The sequence below is a fragment of the Bubalus bubalis genome, chromosome 3 (genome assembly GCF_019923935.1).
Source record: "Bubalus bubalis isolate 160015118507 breed Murrah chromosome 3, NDDB_SH_1, whole genome shotgun sequence".
Taxonomy (NCBI): Eukaryota; Metazoa; Chordata; class Mammalia; order Artiodactyla; family Bovidae; genus Bubalus; species Bubalus bubalis.
In genome coordinates this window covers 79,622,063-79,645,075 of record NC_059159.1, presented here as the reverse complement: position 1 = coordinate 79,645,075, position 23,013 = coordinate 79,622,063, and the positions used below count along the sequence as shown (strand labels likewise).

Genomic DNA, 23,013 nt, shown 5'->3' with positions numbered 1-23,013 from the left:
CCTATATAGAAATAGATGTAGAGATCTAAAGAAAACTGTTATGATTTTGTTAGGAAAAGATGTTTCTGACTCCTAGCAGTATAATGGTTCCAGGTATTTAAAGAGGAAAAGAAATTTGAAGTAATCTGAAAAATGAACTTTGTGCAAGTCCTGGACTCATTACTTCAACTTTAAAGCATCTTCCATGGTCATTTGCACACGGCCTATGAAGATTAGTCAAAAATCCAAACCTAATTCCTCCCCCACCCCTCCCCAGACACAACTTTAGAAACTGCTGTGGGAATCCAACCTTTAAAATGTAATACATAAACCTCGACAGTGCTTTTCTTTCTCCTCTTCTCTGAAAGTGTGGGGAAACCTCATGTTATTATAGATCGAACTCTACTGCGAGCGGTGGAGGCCAAGGAATCAGGGAAGCAGTGCAGAGGTTTAAGATATTCTTGGGCCAGGTGGTTACTTCTTTCATTTCAGGTTGTCATTTACCTTCCAGAGGACCAGTTCCATGCAGGCGGTTGCATTTTCACTGGAACTGTGACCTCCAAATAGAATAGGACAAAAAATAAAATGTTAGACATAGACAACTCCCTGTGAGGTTGCCCATGGATGGTCTCAAAACGGTCTTGAGTTTATAACAGAATCAATGCTGGCCACTTATCAATATATCACTATTTCACACCTAGAACCACCACTGGTTGCTTTAGAAATGTTTTACGTAGATCCAATGGCAACCCACTCCAGTGTTCTTGCCTGGAGAATCCCAGGGACGGCGGAGCCTGGTGGGCTGCCGTCTATGGGGTTACGCAGAGTTGGACACGACTGAAGTGACTTAGCAGCAGCAGATGGACAAACATCTCCCTTTTTCTGAATACCCTGTCCTCAGTCACATGGTCACTGCATTCCTATGATGGCATAGCACATCAGTACCTTCTCCATGAACCTCTTTTCCAGGGATATGCAACAAGAAAGTGACGGACACCGGTGGATGACAGATCTGACAAGAAGCCAGAAAGAGAGACGCTAGAAAAAATATACCTCCTAGACAGAGAGTGACCTTAGATACGAGATGACATGGGTTTAAAAAGTAGATGAAATCTGCCCAAAATACCAAGCCTACAAAATAATAAGTGAGGTCTGAGATTGAGAAAAATTATATGGGCTACACTTGTAAAATGGTGTATTATTTTTTGTTTCCTTGCATTATTCTGAGAGAACTGTCGTGTTCTTTAACTTTGCTTTATATAGGGCATTTTTTGTTGTACAATGAAATATTTTTGTGTCCATGGTCCCAGGTTGTTTTCAGCAGAACACATTATGAATTTTAGAATAGCATTTTTGGGGCATTTGAGATATGAATATTTTAAAGCAGATAATATAAAGATCCTGTGTAAGATGGTATTGGTCTAATAGACATAGAATGAAAGAATAAATACCACAAGATAAAATCTTGAGTTCTTGTACAATAAATGACATGATCAGAGGAGCATCTGTAGAAACAATAGCATTATAACATTTTAACATTCAAAATTAACTTCCTTTTCTATCTTGTGCAACAGAGGGGCCTATATGGGTCTGCACGAAATGTACAGAGTAACTAACCTCCGTTCCAAGTCAGGCACATACCGCGTGCTTATGGCAATGCCACCAGCAGGAGCGCTGGCGGCTGTACCTGTTGCATTTGGTGAGCCTGTTTAATGTTGGGCCTTTACATCAAAAATACCAAAAGTAAAAAAAGTTCTGAGAGCAAGATCTACCAATCCATTACAAAGCAAGTGCATGCATGATGAATCTGTTGAATTTGAGTTATACTTCCTTTTACAAAAAGCTCACTATTTTCCTTGGGTGAGATGATCTGCATGAGTGCTCAGTCACTTCAGTCTCGTCTGACTCTTTGCGACCCTGTGGACTGTAGCCTGCCAGGCTCCTCTGTCCATGGGATTCTCCAGGCAAGAATACTGGAGTGGGTTGCCATTTCCCCTCCTCCAGGGGATCTTCCCAACCCAGGGATGGAACTCACGACTCTTACATCTCCTGCATTTGGCAGGTGGGTTCTTTACCACTAGCACCACTGAGATACCTTGGACCCAATCAATTTTAGATTCTCATTAGGTGTAATGAAAATCACATATGAAGAGAGGTACAGAGCAGCATTTAGGATGGAATTAGATCTCTGCACCAACAAAAGTTTTATGTATGAATTCCAAGGTCACCAGTCTGCCCCAACTGTTCTGATGCCTGTGGAACATCTAGGACTATGCCAGGTAGTGGGCATGGAACACATTTTTCTTAAACAGATACTTCGGGATTCTCTACCCTAGGAGAAAACCCACAGGAAGTATTTCAAATAGGGGACCTTTACCATGACCCTCATGATGTATTCACTCCCCTCAGACTCAGGAGCTTGATATTTATCATGAACAAGCAGGCTCTTACCTTCATCCTGAATGACTCTCTGCAGGTAGTCAGCCACTAAACCCTTCAGGGATCTTCTGTGAGGCAAACCTAGTGGATGAGGGAACAGAACTGTCGTGTCCACAACTGAAGTATGAATTAACTGTCAAATGAAAAAGAAAACCTCTTTAGAAATTCTTCCCAAAGAATAAGAAAACTGATGCAGCAACAGGAACTGTAGCAGCAGAAATAACACTGCAAAACCAAGGAACATGAGCAGTTATACCAGCTCAGTCACTAAGCACTTTACCTGGCTTATCTCACTACAAATTGCAGACTAACCCAGCACGGTCGATATTTCATTGTCCCCTTTTTACAGCCAGAGAAACTGAGGCTTGGAGAAGTTAAAGTTGCCTCAGCCAAGTTAGTACATTAGAAAGAAATCCAATCTCAGAGCCTGACTGCCGAGTCTACTTTCCTCCCAAGAGACCCCACTAGGAGTCAGCATGAGCTCAGAGGGGATTCCGATAATTACTGGCTGGGAAGCGGCAGCCAGGGGTGAGTCAGGCTCCGCTCACCTTGGGACTCAACGGAGGGGGGCTCACCTCACTCCAGTGCAAGTCCCATTTCAGTGGTTTATTTTGTCTCTCTCTGGGGAGGGAGCATGGAAAAGGACTAGTCCCATCTAGGTTCAAATTCCCTGTGCTTTCACATGGAAGAAGGGGGTAAAGTTTACAATAGGATGGCTATGGGGGAGGGGGAACAGACCACAGAGTCCAGACAGTCAGGTACCATTTGCATTCCTTATTAGAAGAGCTGTAATTTAAAGAGGCATAAAAGAAGGTTAGCCTCAGGACAAGAGTCATTTAAAGACTGATCAAGAAGAAAAAGGTTGGAAATTTAATGTTTAACACCTATGATGCCCTGTCCAGAAACACTTTATATATTCTCACTTAATGTATCAGTCACCTCTTAGACACTGTACCCGGCTGCAAAGGATGGAGCAAAAATATAACGTAGTTGTGGAAACAAAAAAAGAGACATCTATGAGTGATCTGGAAGGAAGAAAGAGACTGATTACAAGGAATAAAGAAACATGATGGTTTGAAATTTTCTGGTCTTGGAGGCAAATGAAATAACAGTTCCTAGAAAATGAGAAGCAGGAAAGTCACTGTGAGAAACTGTTTGAGAGGTGCTGTCTCTGAGGTGACAGAGAGACATGTCTGGGAAGACCTTTCCGACAGAAAGCTTATATCCCACGTCTCTGCCCACACTTGGGCGGGGTCTGGTGGAAGGACATTCCGTCTCCTCCATCACATGCGCACAACGGCGCTGGGGGAAGCGACTATACTATGGTGCCAGCTTTGCAGAGAAAGAGGGGATGTTCACTCAGGAGAATTAAAGAAGCCTGCTTGTATTCTTGCACTAAAGAAGAACTAACCCTTCTCTGTGTGACGGTTAGGTCCTAGGGGTGGCTGAAACAAACAGTCACAGTCCCCAACCTTCCAGAGCTTCATTGTGCAATGTGGTGGCCATGAGCCGTGTGCAACTATTGAAGTTAAGAAACTGAAAAAATCATTTTCTCAATCAGACATTTGATATCTGTGATGTCCAATATCCCGTGAAGGAGGACATGGCAACCCACTCCAGTATTCTAGCCTGGAGAATCCCATGGACAGAGGAGCCTGGCGGGCTACAGTCCATAGGTTGCAAAGAATCAGACACAACTGATGTCCCCCATCTTGGATAGTTAATGGCAAGTTGTATCGCAGGGCACTGCTCTAGACCAGGGAAAGCCACCAACTCTTTCTTCAAGTCCCAAATTATAGATAGCTTAGGCATGCAGCCCACACCACCTCTGTTATAACTACTCAACAATGCCCTTGTAGCGTGAAAGCACAACAGAAAATCTATCAATGAATGGGTGTGATGGTTCTGTTCCAATAAAAATATTTGCAAAAACAGGTGGCTGGCATGAGCCATAGAGTGCAAACTCCCAGAACATGGAGCAAAAAAGCAGACCATTTTAATCCAGAGGTATATTAAAGGGGAGATCTTAAGGTCTATCATACCAAGTAAAATGAGCATATCGTTGATGTTAAGACTACCTATAAGGCCTACCTGACTTAACATGAAAAAGCATTTTCCAGGATGTGACTATAAGAACTTGTTAGATCAACTCAGTCTTATCTATTTGGATATTAATCAACGATCGTGTCAAAACAAACAATGATTTTGGCTTTCTCACAGTTGGACTTTCTGGTCTTGATTAGCCAAGTGACTCGGGCTCTCTTACACTGCTTTTGCTTTACCCTAGTTGGACAGTGTCATTAGCACAGACAGTGACTCTTGTCTTGTCAAAAAAGGGGAAATCGAGCATCAGTGATGACACAACGATGATGACTACCAGGCTAACACGAGTTTTGTAAGAAGATGAGCCTGTAACTCCTTACCTTAAGCGCGTAGAGACTGTGTTCAAAGCTATGTCCACTTAGTATAGTGTCCGCACTGAAGAGGTTCAGTAAGATGGCTTGCACATCACGGACTGAGGTCTTCGTGTTCTTCAAGTCGTCTTCAGCCACACCAGAAAACCTGCCCCAATAAGATGCACAGTGCATGTAAGTAAAGAATGCAGCTCAGGAGATTTCATCAGTTACAGTTAGACTACATTACTGACTCAATAAGACAAACATTTGATGATCAGAACAAAGATTTTATCGTATGACTGTCAACTACCCCTTTATTAGGTTATATTGGTATAACTTGGCAACATTTATACTTTGGATCAATCATGTAAGGCTGGAGGAGACATTATTACAAGCTGATAAAGCTCCTTTGTGAACTCTCATCTTTGTATAATCTGAGTCTTGTCAATTACAATTTAGTAAAGTTAGCCTGTCTACGTTAAGACAAAGCTAAAGATGAAACATGGGGAACATGGAAAAGCAAATGCAGCCCTAAGCAGAGTCTAGACAACTTAAGTTTGAACTATGCTATGTTTCTGCCATTTACTTATTATATTTGACTTTCAACAAGTTACTTAACCTTCTGGTTTCAGTTTTCTCATCTGTAAAGTAGGATTAACTACCAATCTTAATGGCTTAGGATGAACTGAGAGACTGGCATTGACATATATACACTACTACCATGTGTATTGCTTCCCTGGTGGCACAGATGGTAAAGTGTCTGCCTGCAATGCGGGAGACCCAGGTTCAATCCCTGGGTTGGGAAGATCCCCTGGAGAAGGCGATGGCACCCCACTCCAGTACTCTTGCCTGGAAAATCCCAATGGACGACGGAGGAGCCTGGTAGGCTACAGTCCATGAGGTCACAAAGAGTCGGACACAACTGAGCGACTTCACTTTCACTTTTCAATGGCTTAGGAGAATCTAGTGAAAATGTATGCACACAGTGAAAACTACATGCATAACCTAACTATCCTCGTGGTTTTCATGAAGCACATACTAAATAAGTGTTCTGAAACATGGCTATTGCTGTGCCTTAGTGCAGATTAGGAGAAAAGAAAAATACTGCAAAGGTATTTTCAACTTAAGCTATATGTTAATATTATTGTCTCCTATAAGGAAAAAAAGACAGCTGGCTCCATCATCTGGCTTAATTAAGGAATGTGATTCATAGTCAAATATTTGGATTAAGAGGAAATGATCATGGATAGAGTACTTGGATTTGTTTTAAAGCAGTTATTAAAGAATGTCATCCATTGAATCCTTTTGACCTTTTAAGATTTGAAAGTTCGTTTGTTTTTAATGCAAGCCCTTCAATTCTTGTTTTGCTGCTGTGACTATCAGTAATTACCAAAACATTTCCTGACCTGTTCCAAAAAGGAGCTAGAAAAGATTACATTAAATCCACGGAAGAACAAGAACCAATAAGAGTACAATAAATATAGTATGATTTTTTTGCCAATTATAACTCAATAAAGTTTAAAAAAAGTAAAATAGATGGGGCTATTAGGATATGGCCAAAATGAGTAGGAAAAAAACATCAAATGAGGTAAGGAGAAAGATTAGTAACAAAATGCATTTTCTGGTAACAGGAACTTTTATTGAGTTTTTATGTATACAAACATTTTTATGAATGTGAGGGAATTTGCTAGAGTGCTTGTTAGCAGAATTCTCTGTAATTATTCTCAAAGCTTATCACAACTTTTAATTCACTCCCATTTTGCCTTGTTGTGCTCCAAAATTATGGACATACACACACAAATCGTGTAATATATGTACTATATACTATATAGTGTGTATAATATATATATGGGCTTCCCCAGGCTCAGCGGTAAAGAATCTATGTGTATAAAGTCGTATTTGTTCACATACATGTATACACGTGTGCATTTATCTACATATACAAATGTGTACACACAAATGCTGTGTTGTGCTGTGCTTAGGTGCTTGGTTGTGTCTGACTCTTTGTGACCCCATGAGTGTAGCCCACCAGGCTCCTCTGTCCATGGGATTGTCCAGTCAGGAATACTGGAGTGGGTTGCTATGCCCTCCTGCAGGGGATCTTCCCAACCCAGAGATCGACCCAGGTTTCCGGCATTGCAGGTGGATTCTTTACCATCTGAGCCACCAGGAAAGCCCAAGAATACTGGAGTGGGTACACACACACATGCAAGACATACTTAAGTACCACTGGAAAATTCGTTAAAGAAAACTGAATAAATACAATCATATCAGTAATTAACACTTCTAAATTTTCATTCTAGAATAAGATCAGTGTCTTCTATTTTATATTTAAATACATATATGTGTTATGTCATATGGCTTATATGCCTTTAGAAAATTCAATTCAGTTAATCAATGATATTATTGGGTGTTTTATATGAGGCTTTTAAAAATTAAAGGCATATCTTATACTATCTCAAGTTACCCTTGAGTTTGGATCAGAAACATGCCATACTTTAATAATAATAATAAAATAGAATTTGCACTGAACCAGTGTTCTGCATGCTGTATAAAAGCTGTGTATACTCAGCGACATGTCTACAGGATTACAGAAATTTTCACCTAATGGGAAGAGCATAGCATGATATTTTCAGAAGAAACCTATTAACGGTTGAATGAATAAATGAATGAATAGTTTATTCAATATTTTTGCCTCTCTCTCTAGCCTCCTACCTACCACTCCAACATGTAAATACCATGAGGGTATGAGCCCGTATCTCTTATTTAAAGAGTTACCCAGGGCCTAATACAGTGCCTGCATAATTCTAGCAAGGTATTCAACAGAACATGAATAATTTGAATAAATAAATAGTGTAGCTCATGCTCTAAAGTTGACTCCAGTAAAGGTACCTAGGCTAAAACTTAAACTACATGTTGAATGTTCTATAATTTGAAAAACAAACCCCTTGTACGATGCATACCTAGTGTTATAGTCAATGAGCTCTTCATCTGGTTTCACAAATGTGTCATAGACCACCTGGAGGCTGGGGTCCACCACTGCCACTCGAGTAAGTTCCAGCCTTTGGCTGTATAGCACTATAAAGGCAGAGATATTAAGTTTATACACCACACTGAGTAAACCCACTTTAACATCTTAGATATAATAAAGGAATATTTCTAACTAGAATATACAATTTATTCCTGTCGTTGTTTTGCCAACAAAAGCCAGTGAGTGGATCTGACAGTCATATCAAAGATGTTCCAAGCTTTAATTTTTTCCCTCAATGTTAGTAATATTTCTGCTAATAAAATAATTTCATTTTCTTGGCTTAGGCTTTACCAGTATTTTCATTAGAGATCAATGCTATCCAATAGAAACCTCTGTGAAGATGAAATGTTCTATTTCTGTCCTGCCCAATAGGGTAGCCACCGGCCATAAGGGGCTACTGAGTATTTGAAATATGGCTAGAATGACTGAAGAACTGAATTTTCAACTTAATTACATTTTTTACTGAAGTCAACATTGTTGTATAACATTATGTAAATTTCACATATACAACATTATACGTTGACTTCTATATACACTACAGTACGCTTCAGCACCAAAAATCTTGTTTTCATCCTTCACCATACAGTTGAGCCCCTTTACCCATTTTGCCCTCCCCTGCTTTCCCTCTGGTAACGGCTACTCTGTTCACTACATCAACATGTTTGTTTGCTAGTGGATGTCATACTGGACAACACAGTTATAAACCTCGTTGAGTGGGAAAAAAATAAAAATCCAAACTATAGTTACAAAGCCAGAAGCAGCTTTAACTGTCTCCAATTAAAAATCTAAGTTTGAAACTGTATGTTGCTCTTCTATAATTATAGTCCACAAATCTGCTCTCCAAATATGCCACAAGGAATAAAAATTTAATTTTATGTTTTGTTAAAGATGACTGTCCACGTGATGTCTGACACATACAAAGCACTCTGTCATATATCAGTGTATCAGATTCTCACCGTCACTGGGGGATTATCATTAACCTCATAATTGACAGATCAGATCATCCAGGAGACTTGCCTGATAAGCTGTGGAGCTTCCCAGGTCTCAGATTCCAAGTTCTGTTTTCCCCCTACTATTTAGTACTGATTCTCATATAAAAGAAGATAAATCCCTATAAATATTTTACTGTCTCTATAAACAACAGTTTGTTGAAAATTAAAGCTTTTATAATGGTTTGGGGCGGAGAAGGCGATGGCACCCCACTCCAGTACTCTTGCCTGGAAAATCCCATGGATGGAGGAGCCTGGTGGGCTGCAGTCCATGGGGTCGCTAAGAGTCGGACACAACTGAGCGACTTCACTTTCACTTTTCACTTTCATGCATTGGAGAAGGAAATGGCAACCCACTCCAGTGTTCTTGCCTGGAGAATCCCAGGGACGGGGAGTCTGGTGGGCTGCCGTCTATGGGGTCGCACAGAGTTGGACACGACTGAAGCGACTTAGCAGCAGCAATGGTTTGGGGGATAACAGCAGTGTTAATAACACTTTCCACCCATGTAATTTCAGCAATGTAATGAGTAGAACAAGCAGTGATTATGTATAAAAAGAATCAATAGGTAATAGAAAAAGGATCATCGGCCAACTCCTGGCTCCATCGCTAAGTTCAGAAAGTGAATCGCTCAGCTGAGTCGGACTCTTTGCCACCCCATGGACTGTAGCCTGCCAGGGTCCTCTGTCCACGGGATTTTCCAGGCAAGGGTACCAGCGTGGATTGCCATTGCCTTCTCCAGGGGATCTTTAAGACCCAGGGATCGAACCTGGGTCTCCCACACAACCAGCAGATGCTTTCCCATCTGAGCCACCGGGGAAGCCCTAGTGCCTAGCCCTAAGTTCTGGGACCGGGCCAAGTCACTTAACTCTTTTTCAGCTACAGTTGCTTCACCCAAAACATGTGAACAGCATTGCAGAGCTATGTGGGACTGAGAGAGAAAGCCTGGGAAAGTTCCTTACACATATATACATGAGGTAAAATGTACAACCAACATACCACCTCACAGCTCATGGCAAACACACGGGGATTCCTGTCGAGGGCTGGGAACTTGACCAACGTCTTCACAAAGCCCCCTAGGTTTTCTTTTTGGTTAGGAACATGCTGCTGAAACAAACATTGCCAAATAAGTTACCGTGTATTTTGGCAAGAGGAATTAAGCTCATAAAAATTTCACCACCTGAAAATCAGTGAATTAATAATAGACCAAATGTTCATCGATCCTCTAGGTCTGTGCAGCAGACAGCAACTCTGGTTCTGACACAAATAGAATTCTGGGCAACAAGCCCTACCTTGGCAACCTGACACCCGGGGGATCCAAGAACACCTTTGCAACAGCTCTACCTCCTTCCTAAGCCACCAAGGACTGCAAACCACACAAAAAAGAAAAATCAAATGAGCAAGCTTGACAAGGCAGAGTGGCTAACTCCCAGAGCATCTTACCCTCAAAGAGCATTAAGACTTTACCATGCAAGTGATCTAAGGTCTAAAACTCTGTATAGTTATTTTGTATAGTTACTTTTCTAGCTTTTATGTAACAAACAGGAAAAACTGACTCTAGGAAGCAGAATTCTCGGGGGTTGCTTTTTTTTTTTTTTTTTTGGCTGCACTGGGTCTTAGGTGTGGCACGTGGGATCTTCAATACATCATGCGGGATCTTTTCCACAGGGCGCATGGATCTCTAGTTGTGGCACACGGGCTCAGTAGTTGTGGTGCCTGGGCTTAGGTCTCTGACCAGGATCAAACCCCAGTCCGCTGCATTGTAAGGCGGATTCTTTACCACTGGGCCAACAGGGAAGTTGCCAGGGGTTGGATTCTGAAGGTGAGTTATAACTGCACATGTCCTGAATGCCTTCCTCCCCTTCTTCCCTTCGCTCCCCTATCATTTGTCCTGATCTTCAGCTCCTTGCCTAGTGTCCCTTCTTTACCCTGCTTAACTCTACCTCAGCCATCCTCTCTAAATTCTACTCTCTTCCTGTCTTTGCTGGAGCCCTGTGGTGGCTCCAACCACCAGCCTCCCCCTTTCTGTATCCGAGTTGTTGATCTGACCCAAGAAACATCACCCAGTTACACGGCCTGAGACCATAACACAGATGCTGTCTCCAACCCTGGCAGGACCTCCAAAATCCCAACATTCTCTTCTTCCACTCCTTTGGCCAGAAACTTTGCACATTCTCACAGCAACAATGCCAAGCCTTCATCTCTTTTTTCTCTCTCTCCAATCTCCTATATCACCTGTACCCTTATCCACCCAAGCCCTTCTTCCCTCTGGCCCAAGGAAATGTTCTCCCAACTGTTCCCTATAACCCCCTCTGCCTATAGCGATTTCTGCACCAGTTTTTCTATAAAATGTGGTTAGATTAAATATGCTTCTTCAAGCACATTCTCATTACATTACTTTCCTCAAATGCTTCATTTGTACATTACTGATCAAATGCAAATTTCTCATGCTGGCACTTCTGGCTTACTTATCCAATTTTGACATCTCACAGCTTTATCTTATCTTCTCCCAAGATGAGAAAGAGAGCCAAGAACCAGTGTTAACAGAGCACGGCTTGTAAGCCAGGACATGGGCACATCACCTCACTAAACTGCCACGCAAAGCTCTTACTATAAATGTGGAAACGAAAGCTCAGAGAGCCTTAGAAGCCTGCCCAAGGTCTCAGAGAAAGTAAGTGATAAAACAGACCCAAATCTCAGGTCCACCAGCTCCGAAGGCCCCTCCTGTTCGTGATGTCGTGTGCTCTAGTGATTCCACCCAGTCGCAGTCTGCTACTCTTATTCTCTGGCAGTGCCTTCCTCTTTTTCCTCCCTTTTGGAATCTACAGTCCCCCCTACCCTCTAAAGCTAATCCCAAACACTCAGGTCAAATCTAAGTTTACTTAATCTTTACTTTGGTATTTAATCTTTACTTTGTGGTTGGTCAGTTGCTAAGTCATGTCCGACTCTTGCAAACCCACTGTAGCCTGCCAGGCTCCATGGGATTTCGCAGACAAGAATACTAGAATGGGTTGCCATTTCTTTCTCCAGGGGATCTGCCCAACCCAGGGATCAAACCCTCGTCTCCTACGTTGGCAGGTGGATTCTTTACCACTAAGCCAGCTGGGAATCTTCACTATATTATTTATTCTTATATTTCTTCTGAAATACAATCATATCCACTGTTCCTCTCTACTTCCTCTGCCCTACTTTTATTCATACCACTTATTATGATAATAGCATTTCTACTCGTGTCTATATCTACATAAATGATTCATCTGTTCACCATCTATCCAAATAGCTACCTAAGGCCTGTATGTATTAGGCACCAAGCTAAGTGACAGCCTGACGATGGGGAGAAAAAAAGAGGGATGGACCCCCCAAAACCTTGCAGTCTTTCAGGCACAGCAGATAAATTACTAAATCATTACACAATGCAGTCACGTGCTACCAAAGCCAATGACAGCATGTTGTGATAGAAGAGGGACAACCTATTTATTTTTAACTTTTATTAGAGTACAGTTGCTTTACAATGTTGGGCTAGTACGTCTGCTGTACAGCAAAGTCAATCAGTTATATGTATACATATATCCCCTCTTTTTAGATTTCCTTTCCATTTAGGAAGGAGGGCCTATTTTAGATCATGGGGTTGGGAAAGAACCTTGAGGAGATCATATTTAAGCAGAGACCTAAGGAATGAGATTTGTGGTGCTGGAGAAGATTTTTGAGAGTCCCTTGGACAGCAAGGAGATCAAACCAGTCAATCCTAAAGGAAGTCAACCCTGAATATTCATTGGAAGGTCTGGTGCTGAAGCTGAAGCTCCAATATTTTGGCCACTTGATGCAAAGAGCTGACCCACTGGGAAAAAAACAAAACAAAACAAAACTGATGCTGGGAAAGACTGAGGGCAGGAGGAGAAGGGGCAACAGAGGATGAGTGGTTGGAGGGCATCACCGACTCAATGGACATGAGTGTTAACAAGCTCCAGGAGATAGTAAAGGACAGGAAAGCCTGGTGTGCAGCTGTCCATGGGGTCACAAAGATTCGGACATGACTTAGCGACTGATCAACAACAAAGGATGAGAGGAAACCAGCCGTGCGAAAGGGACAGGAGACAGCAGGTTAGAAGGTACCTTTCAAGGTGGCCAGTGTGGCATGAAGATAACCATGGAAAGGGTACAAGATCTGGCGGTGGGGTAGAGGTCAAATCTGGCAGGGTTGACAAAGTTACTGAAGAATGTTTATGAAAGTAGAGGAGTGAGGTAAACAGAACCGTGATGTAAAATTATTCTCGGGGTTGTTGGGTGAGAAATAGACTGGGGAGGGGCGGTGAAGACCAGAAAAGGCATAGCAGACGGAGTGAGCCTAGAAGGATGCCTCAGCAGTTTAGGATGGAAGTGAGGGTGGTGTGGCTCTGGCAGGGGCAGCAGTGGGGCAGAAGAGATGCTTCTGAGGTAGAGTAAGTGGGATGTGGCCACTCTGAGATGAGAGGGCTCACCAGGGAATTCCCTGGTGGCCCAGTGGTTAGGACTCCGCGCTTTTGCTGTGGCCCCGGGGTTTAATCCCCGGTCAGAGACCTAAGATCCCACAAGCCATGTGGCACAAAGAAAAACCCTTGCATTCTAAACAGATGAATGGATAAATAAATAAAAATGTTAAAAGAAAGAGTGTGCCAGAGGGAGATGATGACGACCGTGCCCAGGTTTTTTGGTTTGAGTAGGGAAAAATCACTATCTGAGGGGGCTGTTGGGAGTTCACTGTGCTGCAGGGGAAAACGGGGGCCAGGGCGGGAAATCAAGTGTTTGTTCATTTTCTCTCAGGGCGGGGTGTGGCAAGGAATTGAAGCTCTTAGCAAAGACATTACTCTAATGCTGGCCTGTGAGAAGTGGGTAAAGTCAACAGGTAACTGCCTGATATATATGGTAAGCTCAGTTGTGACTCTTTGTGACCCTATGGACTATAGCTTACCAGGCTCCTCTGTCCATGGGACTCTCCAAGCAAGAATGCTGGAGTGGGTTGCCATTTCCCCTCCTCCAGGGGATCTTCCCAACCCACGGATGGAACCCAAGTCTCTTATGCCTCCTTCATTGGCAGGAGGATTCTTTACTGCTAGCGCCACCTGGCAAGCCCCAGCGGCTTGAATTGAGGTCCTAAAAGGGCAGAAGAGTCGTCACAGACACGCCTCTTGAGCCAGCGAGCTCCAGCTAAGTTAAGAAGTGATGCTCAGAAGTGGGTGTTTGCAATGGAAACTTCATAATCAACAGTTTCTCTCTACCAGGTTGTATTTTAAAAATACACATTGAAATGAATATCCCACCTTTCTACTGATTTGGCACCGGCTCGGCTTGTCAAATAAATGAAACAGAACCAGATACTCACCTTTATGACTCAACACTCGGCCAAAGTGGTAGTGACATTCCTCTGTCCTGCTGTGTCTGCCTGGAGAAGTCACACCGTAGATCTTCCCACATCGACAGCAGGTCTTCCTAGAAGCTAACACAGGAGAATTGTTCCCAAAGAGATGGCAGGAAAAACGAGGACCTGAGTGCAGGGCCTCGCCTCTGCATTCCTGATCCTGGCATGAGCACAGACTCAGCGTGATCACGAAGTACCAGGGAAAGAACTGGACTGTGTGAAGGAGTGCTTACAGCTGAGCCATCTCCTGCATCAGGAAAGACATGGCTCAGAACAGGCCTTCTCCTGACTCCAGAGTCAACCCTCCACCAGGCAGTTGTGGTTTCAGCACCACAACCTGACTGTCACCAACTTGAATTGTCATCTACTCTAGTACATAGTTGGAGAAGGGAATGGCTTCCTACTCCAGTATTCGTGCCTGGGAATTCCATGGGGTCGCACAGAGTCGGACATGACTGAGCGAATTTCACTTTCACTAGTACACAGTAACTCCTGAATTAGGACCCGTGCCTTCCTTTTAGACACAGAGATCTGTTTGTTTAAGTCACTGAGAGTATCTCTGGGCTTTTTCACTAGACCCATTTCTGCTTTAATTTTTTTGCTCGTGTTCATGTGACATGTGGGACCTTAGGTCCCCAAGCAGGGATCAAACCCAAACACCCAGCACTGGAGCACCACAGAAGTCCCTGGACCCATTTATGAATACTGGTTTTTTATTAATAGCCCTCAAGCTGGTTCTGACGGTGGGGATGATGGTGTCAACTCTTATGTGAGTGCCTTTTAGGAGATTCTGAAGCAAGCACGGCGCCAAGCAGTTCAGCTGCAGTTTTAACGGACTCTCATGAACCCGATGGGGGTAGCGACCATCATCTCATTGTTCAGAGGCTGGGAGGTCGCTTGTGACTGATCCAACATCCCGGCCCAGATCTGCCCGACGTCCTCCTTCGGAGTCCAGCTTCTTAACCGTTAAGTGTACTGCCTTCCAAGGAGAGGATTTAAAGAGAAGGTAAAACAAACGGTGAAAATAATCCCAAGACGGAAGTTCCAAAGATGCAAAAGATGAAGATAAATATCTTCTAACCAATGAAAAATATTTATATAAGTGCATTTCAAACTCTGATGGACCTAAGATTTGACAGTTGTGTTAATATTACATACTCCCTTGCTCTCTCTTTTTTGCAAGGGGAGGAAATAGGTATAAATACATTAAGTATGGAGAAAATATTTGGAGAAAATATAAAATAATAAGAGTAATTGTAAGTCTTTTTATAAGAATTCCTAGTGAAAGGGTACGAAGTGTACAGAATACAGCGCTGCCTACATATGTACAGGGATACATATGAAGCAGAAGCGTCAGTCAGACTCCTTGGGTTCAAATCCTGGCTCCACCACTTACTTTCTGAGTGAACTCTGGTAAATAATTTGACCTCCCTAACCCTTAGTTTCCTCACTGGTATAAAGGGAGGTGGTAATAGTACTTACCTGAAAATGGTTACTAAGAAGATTTAGTAAAATTGATTAGGTACACAAAGCACTTACAGACTAGGAACAAAATGAAACAGAAAAGGGAAATCAAATGAAAGGCAGTCATGTTTCTACCTGCAGTTTAATGATGCTGGCCACAATTCTTGTGTTCACTGGAAAATATCAGAACACTGGGACTCTTATGGCTCCAGTCTCAGTACACAGAAAGGGTAATTTTCAGATCCATATACTTACGATCATTTACACGAGTTTTTGTCATGCCTGGGTTTAAAAGACTACTCCCTGGTTTTTCAGGGTTGGGCTGGGGGTAGTTATTTTCTCGTAACTGTTCTTCAGTTAGAAGATAGTCTTTAAGATGTCTGTAGAGCATAATTCCTGTGAGTCCTAAGAGAAAAAGAAAAGCCATGCAATACAATTTAAATAGCATTTTTTCCTTTTTTTAAGAGATGGTAAGGTTAGAGTCTATAAACCCTTTTGGATATGAAATAGCAGAATTCTGATTAACATTAAGTAAGATGATAGCCTCAAAGAGTCTACGTCTTTGTATCCTTTAACAACAACAACAAATCAATATTGTTCCCTGGACCACGTGATGTCCTAAGCTTTGGGAAGCAGATGGTAAAGTAAGAATTACATCAGTAATAGCTGGTGCATATTAAATACACCAAAACCCATTCTAAGGACACTGATTTAAACTTTACACTAGAGACTTCCTTGGTTGGTCCAGTGCTTAAGACTCTGCACTCTCGGTACAGTGGGTGTGGATTCAATCCCTGGTAGGCGAGACTAGGATCCTGCACGCCTGCCATGAGGTACAACCAAAAAATGAAAAAAATTAAAAAATGTGGAATCTAAATAAATAAAAATAAACTTTATATTAACCCAGAACGGCATGTGAACTGACTTCATTTTTACAGATGAGTTAAATGAGGTTCAGAAAAGTCACGACACGTGACCGAGTCACACAGCACAGTTGGCACACCTAGGTTTTCTGGCTTGAAATCTTAACAATTCCTAATATTTACTCAGATAAGAATAGTACAAAAGCTTATAAGCAGGAGATAGTGGGAAAAATGATGACTCTCACAAGGGCAAAAGAGTTCAAGTTCAAAAAGAATCTCTTTCCAACATCAGTAACCCAGTCCCAGATGCCCTCACTCTAATGAGCTTTCAAGGTTACTCTATTTCTAAAAACTCTAGCAGAATTTACTAGATGCTCTTTAGCAAACTCTTTTAAAAGTTGCTTTAAATCCTTTTGTTATGAGAAGGACTGGGAGATTCTAAAAGCATCAACATTGTTTCAATCCTTACATAGGAGACATTTTTTTAAAGAGAAGCACAGCCGTCTGGTTTTAATAAAAACACAACCAAATTCAAATATTTTCTCTACCTTCTTTCTTATTTTAAATTCAGATTTTGAGACTGTATTCAGACCTACTGATCAGAATCTGCATTTTTAAGAAGATTTCCAGGTATTGCAATGCAGGTACAATTTGAAAATTTAAGCAGCACTACTTACTAACTAGACATACATTAACTACAAAAAGTGAAAAAAAAGTTGAGAATTCAACCCAAATATTATTTAAAAGTCCACTTTTTCATCCCCAATTTATACTAATTTTTTAAAAAGGATATACATGTACAAAGTATGCAGTTGATCCTTCATAATAATTTAAAAGCTGTAGTAAACCAACTTTACCTTCCCTTTAAGGTCACAATTACAAAGGCATATCATTATCACAGTAAGCTTACCATTTTTCATTTCATTCTTTTTCAATCCAGTTGTCTTATTATCGTTACTGCTTCCAGACATATCTAAAACACACAAGAATTTTTCTCCTGAGATGATGAATTACTTTTGTCTACTTCATAAAAACATACAGAACATAAAAATGTCTCTAGTGTAGTAAGATATTTCATTTTAAAACATCCACCAACCCGTGAGAACAAACATCTTCAGAATCAATTCCATACTGGGAAAAAGTTAAATCTACTCAACTACTAAGAAGGTCAGGGTATCACATTTGCTAAAATGAATACATTTTGACTCCTGGATAGAGTATGTTTAAATTTGAGCCATTTGAGTAACCAAATGTGTTGGCTGATCTGTACTATAGATTCCATATAAGGGAATGGGTTTTACATCATCATTTTCCACAACTGTAACAGCTTGCAAACCATCTCTATTTTCATTGGGAATATTTATACTACGTATTTAGACCTGCATGTTCTATTTCTATGTGCTATATTTAACATGAGAAAAAGGGAGAAAAGCTAGAATGCCATGAAAATATTAATCTAAGAGATCTTGTATTTTAATACATGTATTTACGTCTACTTAAAGTATTGTACATTAAAAAAGTGCCATAAAGAAATGGTCACTGATGAACAGTTTTTATATTCTTGAGAATGGAATAGCCGTTCAAAGCATGACACAAAACCCAGAAGCCAGAAAGAAGGGACTACATTTTGAAAATAACTTCTATATTATAGAAAAAACTTTATAAATAAGGCTGACGCACAAGTGACAAACTGAAGAAACTATCTGCAGCATATTAAAAGAGAACACGGAAAAGGCTGTCCCGAATGCGCAGGGCAATTTAAAAAGTGGACGTGGGGGTGGAAGGATGCAAAGAGCGAATTTATAAAAAGAGAAATAAAGGTCTTCAACTTCATAGTAATTAAAAATATTAAGATAACTGGTTTTTTTTTTTTTACTATATCTTCACACTTTTTGAAACAGGATAAATGAGAAAGTTTGGCAAGGTGTAAGGAAAACCATATACTTCATTATTGGTAGGGAAATTAAATGGGCAAACCCTTTCTGGGGTGGTTAACAATATTTACCAATTTTAAACATGCAGACAGACCTTTTCTGCTAGCACAAGCTCAGGTTTAAATAAGTTCACATATGTTTATCACAGAGTTTATACTCAAAAAATGTGAGCATCTAAATATCCACAAGTGTTTGGTTGATCCATATTACAGATTTCATATAAAGGAATATTTATAATATAGGTTCTATACAATATAGAGTTTCATGCAGTCAATGAAAAATATGATATAGATCTAAATATGAACATGGATTCCAGATTAACTTTCTAAGACTTTTATGATACCTAAGAAAAGTGAGACATACTATACATAAAATGATCGTATTCATTAATATTATACACATCTCTGTAGTCATGTAAAGAAGGGTAGGTATGAGAGATCTGGTAGACAGCTGTCTTTGATTTGTTTTGTTTTAAAAAAGATGTTTTTCTGTATTATTTGAACTCATTGCCATGTATTCTCAATGTTTCCATAGGAGTACTGTTTCCAAAGGAGTAAAATTGGCTCTTGAGGAATGAGAAAAATCTTAGATATCACAATGGTATGTGGCTCTCCAAAACTCAACTCAACTGACAAAATATTATCACTCAGTACTTAATTTTACTGGGAGAGGCATAAAAAATAGGTTTATTAGGGAGACAGTAATGAATTTTTAAAAGTTGAGAACTACTGTTCCACATGGAGGTGAGTTATTTTTATATTCAGAAATCAAATATAAATATATCAGTGATAATCTCATCAGTGAGGCTATATTTACATGGCTAATTTCAAATCTAACTGGTTATTTTCAACAACAAAAAATGCCACCTGAACATTTTATTCCAGAGAATATTTAAAACACACACTTCACTGAATATCTAAAAACAACCCTGCTAATGAAGAAAACATGTTCAGTGTTAGGTGTTAATCACAAGTGTTTATCTTACTATTTAATTGAAAAGAAATTACCTTGGTCTCTCAGCTTCTTAAGAGTATTTATTGCTATGTTCACATACATATTTTGACTGCTACAGTGTTCATAAATGACTTTTTTTCTGTTTTAGCCTAAATCACAAAGTGAATAATTAAATGAAAATATTAAACCCAAAATCTATGAAGAATAAATGTCATCTGTAACACATGAATAGATATGACAAAATACTTATCTGACTCAAGGGATGGAGGGAAATGGTGCCACAAATAAAAACAACTTATTTTACATTTTTGTGTTTATATTTTTTGAGAAGAAACAACACTAAATTTAATCCCATGAAGCTAATCCAAGAGCCAGGCACTTATCTTCATAAATTAAAGACCACTGTATTTTTGTAGAGTGTGCATGGTACAAAGCTTCCTCAAGCCTCAATGTCATGAACTCATTTGATTCTCAATGAACAGAGAATCTACTGTAACAGAGACACATAACTGTTATAGTGTTCTCATTTAAAAGGCAAGGAAACTAATGCTCAAAGTGACTAAAGAACTTGCTTAAGGTCACACAGCAAAGGAAAGACATGGTCCTCTTTTCATTATCTTTCTTCTATTAGTTACTTTCATAAACCCCTTAATTACTATTTTTATACCATAACTCAATATGACAGGTCAGTAAGAAGGGATGAAATGAAAGAACCAAGTTCATGTTAGTTGCTCAGTCGTGTCCGACTCTTTGCGACTCCATGGACTGCAGCCCACCAGTCTTCTGTCCAGGAGATTTTGCAGGCAAGGATACTGGAGTGGGTTGCCATTTCCTTCTCCAGGGGATATTCCCAACCCAGGGATCGAACCCAGGTCTCCTGCACTGCAGGCAGATCCTGTACTGACTGAGCTACAAGGGAAGCCCAATAAATTGTATATTATATTAATAATTTATTGTGTACCTAGTATGTACAGGTTTGGTATAAGTTTGTTAAATGTTTTCTCCTTTAATCTTCATTGTGATTCTACGAGGATCACCAATTTATATGAGGAAATGGAGGCTCAAGAAAAGTCGGTGTCTTGCCTACTTCTGCAGAGCTGCAATTGAATCCGCGTGTGCCCAGGTGCCTAAGAAAGGGCTCTCCTCACTGCAATAAATCATCACAAAGAGACCACTAAGGGGGTTTGGAGAGAGTACCTAAAGCAGGACAGAGATGCTGAAAAAGACAACGCTGGAAGAAAAGGGTAACGTTTCTCTTAGAGAGGCTCTTTTTTGGATTCTCTTTGCCATCATTCTTTAACATACACAGAATCCTAGAGGTGACAGACTTTCGCAAGGGCAAGACAAGAACCTTCACAAACTGTCCCACAAAAACAATAAAAAAAATACTGGTAAAATAACTAATCCAACCATTTCAAAACTCTGAAAATTAACCAAAGCCAAATAAAAAAAAAAAAAAAAAAAAACTAAAAATTTTCTAAGAGAAACTTCGAACCTCAGTAAGACAATGTGGTCTCCACCATTTTAGCTTCAGGCTGTTCCCACCCCCTTTTCTCCCCAGCTTAGTGGCATCATAGCTGCAAAAAATAAAAATAAAAAAGGGAGCTTGGTAGCCAACAAAAAGGACAGACCTCTTTCAGAGCTTTAAAAGCATCATCCCTAGAGCACACTCAATATTTTGTATGAACAACCAGCTCTCTGGCTGCTGCTGCTCCTGCTGTCACTTCAGTTGTGTCTGACTCTGCGACCCCACAGACGGCAGCCCACCTGCATGCCCCGTCCCTGGGATTCTCCAGGCAAGAACACTGGAGTGGGTTGCCATTTCCTTCTCCAATGCATGAAAGTGAAAAGTTAAAGTGAAGTCGCTCACTCGTGTCTGACCCTCAGCGACCCCATGGACTGCAGCCTACCAGGCTCCTCCATCCATGGGATTTTCCAGGCAAGAGTACTGGAGTGGGCTGCCATTGCCTTCTCCACCAGCTCTCTGGAAAAATCTCTATTCTCAGGGTGCAGTCAGTATTTGATTTGACACAGAACTCAGCTTATTAGAGGAAAAATAAAAAACCTATCCCCCCCGAGTTCAATGTTCAAACTACACACAATTGCACTCATTTCACATGCTAACAAGGTAATAATGTTTAAAATCCTTCAAGCTAGGAGTCAACAGTACACGAACCAAGAGCCTCCAGATTCAGAAAAGGCAGAGGAACTAGAGATCAAACTGCCAACGTCTGTTGGGTCATAGAAAAATCAAGGGAATTCCAGAAAAGCATCTACTTCACTTCACTGACTATGCTAAAGCATTTGACTGTCTGGATCACAACAGACTGGAAAATTATGAAAGAGATGAGAATATCAGACCACCTTACCTGCCTCCTGAAAAACCTGTATGCAGATCAAGAAGCAATAGTTAGAACTGGACATGGAACAACAGACTGGCTCAAAATTGGGAAAGGAGTATATATATTGTCACCCTGGTTATTTAACTTATGTGCAGAGTACATCATGCAAAATGCTGGACTGGATGAAGTTCAAACTAGAATCAAGATTGCTGGGAGAAATATCAATAACGTCAGATATGCAGATGACACCACTCTCATGGCAGAAAGTGAAGAGGCACTAAAGAGTCTCTTGATGAAAGTGAAAGAGGAGAGTGAAAAAGCTAGCTTAAAACTCAGCATCCAAAAAATTAAGATCATGGCATCCAGTTCCATCACTTCATGGCAAATAGATAGGGAAACAATGAAAACAGTGAAAGACTTTATTTTCTTGGGCTCCAAAATCACTGCGGATGGTGACTGCAGTCATGAAATTAAAAGACGCTTGCTCCCTGGAAGAAAAGCTGTGGCCAATCAAGACAGCCTTTTAAAAGGCAGAGACACTTTGTCAACAAAGGTCCGTATGGTCAAAACTATAGTTTTTCATGTACGAATGTGAGAGTTGGACCATAAAAAAGGCTGAGAGTCGAAGAATTGATACTTTCGAACTGTGGTGTTAGAGAAGACTCTTGAAAGTCCCTTGGACTGCGTGGAGATCAAACCAGTTAATCCTAAGGGAAATCAACCCTGAATATTCACTGGAATGACTCTTCCTGAAGCAGAAGCTCCAATTCTTTGGCCACCTGATGTGACAAGCTGACTCATTGGAAAAGACTCTGATGCTGGGAAAGATTGAGGGCAAGAGGAGAATGGGGCGACAGAGTATGAAACGATTGGACGGCATCATCAACTGAATGGATGAGAGTTTGAACAAACTCAGAGAGATAGTGAAGGACAAGAAAGCCTGGCGTGCTGCAGTCCACAGGGTCACAAAAAATCGGACACAACTGAGTGACTGAACAGCAACAACAATCCCCTGGAGTATTCTCAAAACAGTAGCACCTGGGTGGCAACATGGCAGCTACCTAAGGCTAGGATTTCAGTTGGGTAAACAAGAACCTGACTAGAAATTTAAAAGGAAATCCTGGGGACACTAGAGGACCACAAGAGACTTTGAAAAGCTCTGACATATTTCTAGGGCATAAAAGGTGACCCAAGAAAGATTTGGAAAAGAGAAGTTCCCATGAACTCAT

At 40.8% G+C, this 23,013-nt stretch overlaps 1 protein-coding gene across 1 annotated transcript in view; it reads right to left on the bottom strand.

Annotated features, from left to right (window-relative positions):
• Window positions 1-236: 236 nt before the first annotated feature.
• LOC112583851 (RNA exonuclease 1 homolog) overlaps window positions 237-23,013 on the bottom strand; it is a 42,520-nt gene continuing 19,743 nt past the window's right edge. Inside the window, exons 7-14 of the mRNA XM_045165021.1 lie at window positions 19,496-19,591; window positions 17,465-17,527; window positions 15,947-16,096; window positions 14,192-14,305; window positions 7,778-7,892; window positions 4,842-4,980; window positions 2,431-2,551; window positions 237-536 (exon numbers count right to left, since the gene is read on the bottom strand). Coding sequence (XP_045020956.1) covers window positions 463-536; window positions 2,431-2,551; window positions 4,842-4,980; window positions 7,778-7,892; window positions 14,192-14,305; window positions 15,947-16,096; window positions 17,465-17,527; window positions 19,496-19,544 — 825 coding nt within the window. The 5' untranslated portion in view covers window positions 19,545-19,591 and the 3' untranslated portion in view covers window positions 237-462. The remainder of the gene's footprint in view (window positions 537-2,430; window positions 2,552-4,841; window positions 4,981-7,777; window positions 7,893-14,191; window positions 14,306-15,946; window positions 16,097-17,464; window positions 17,528-19,495; window positions 19,592-23,013) is intronic.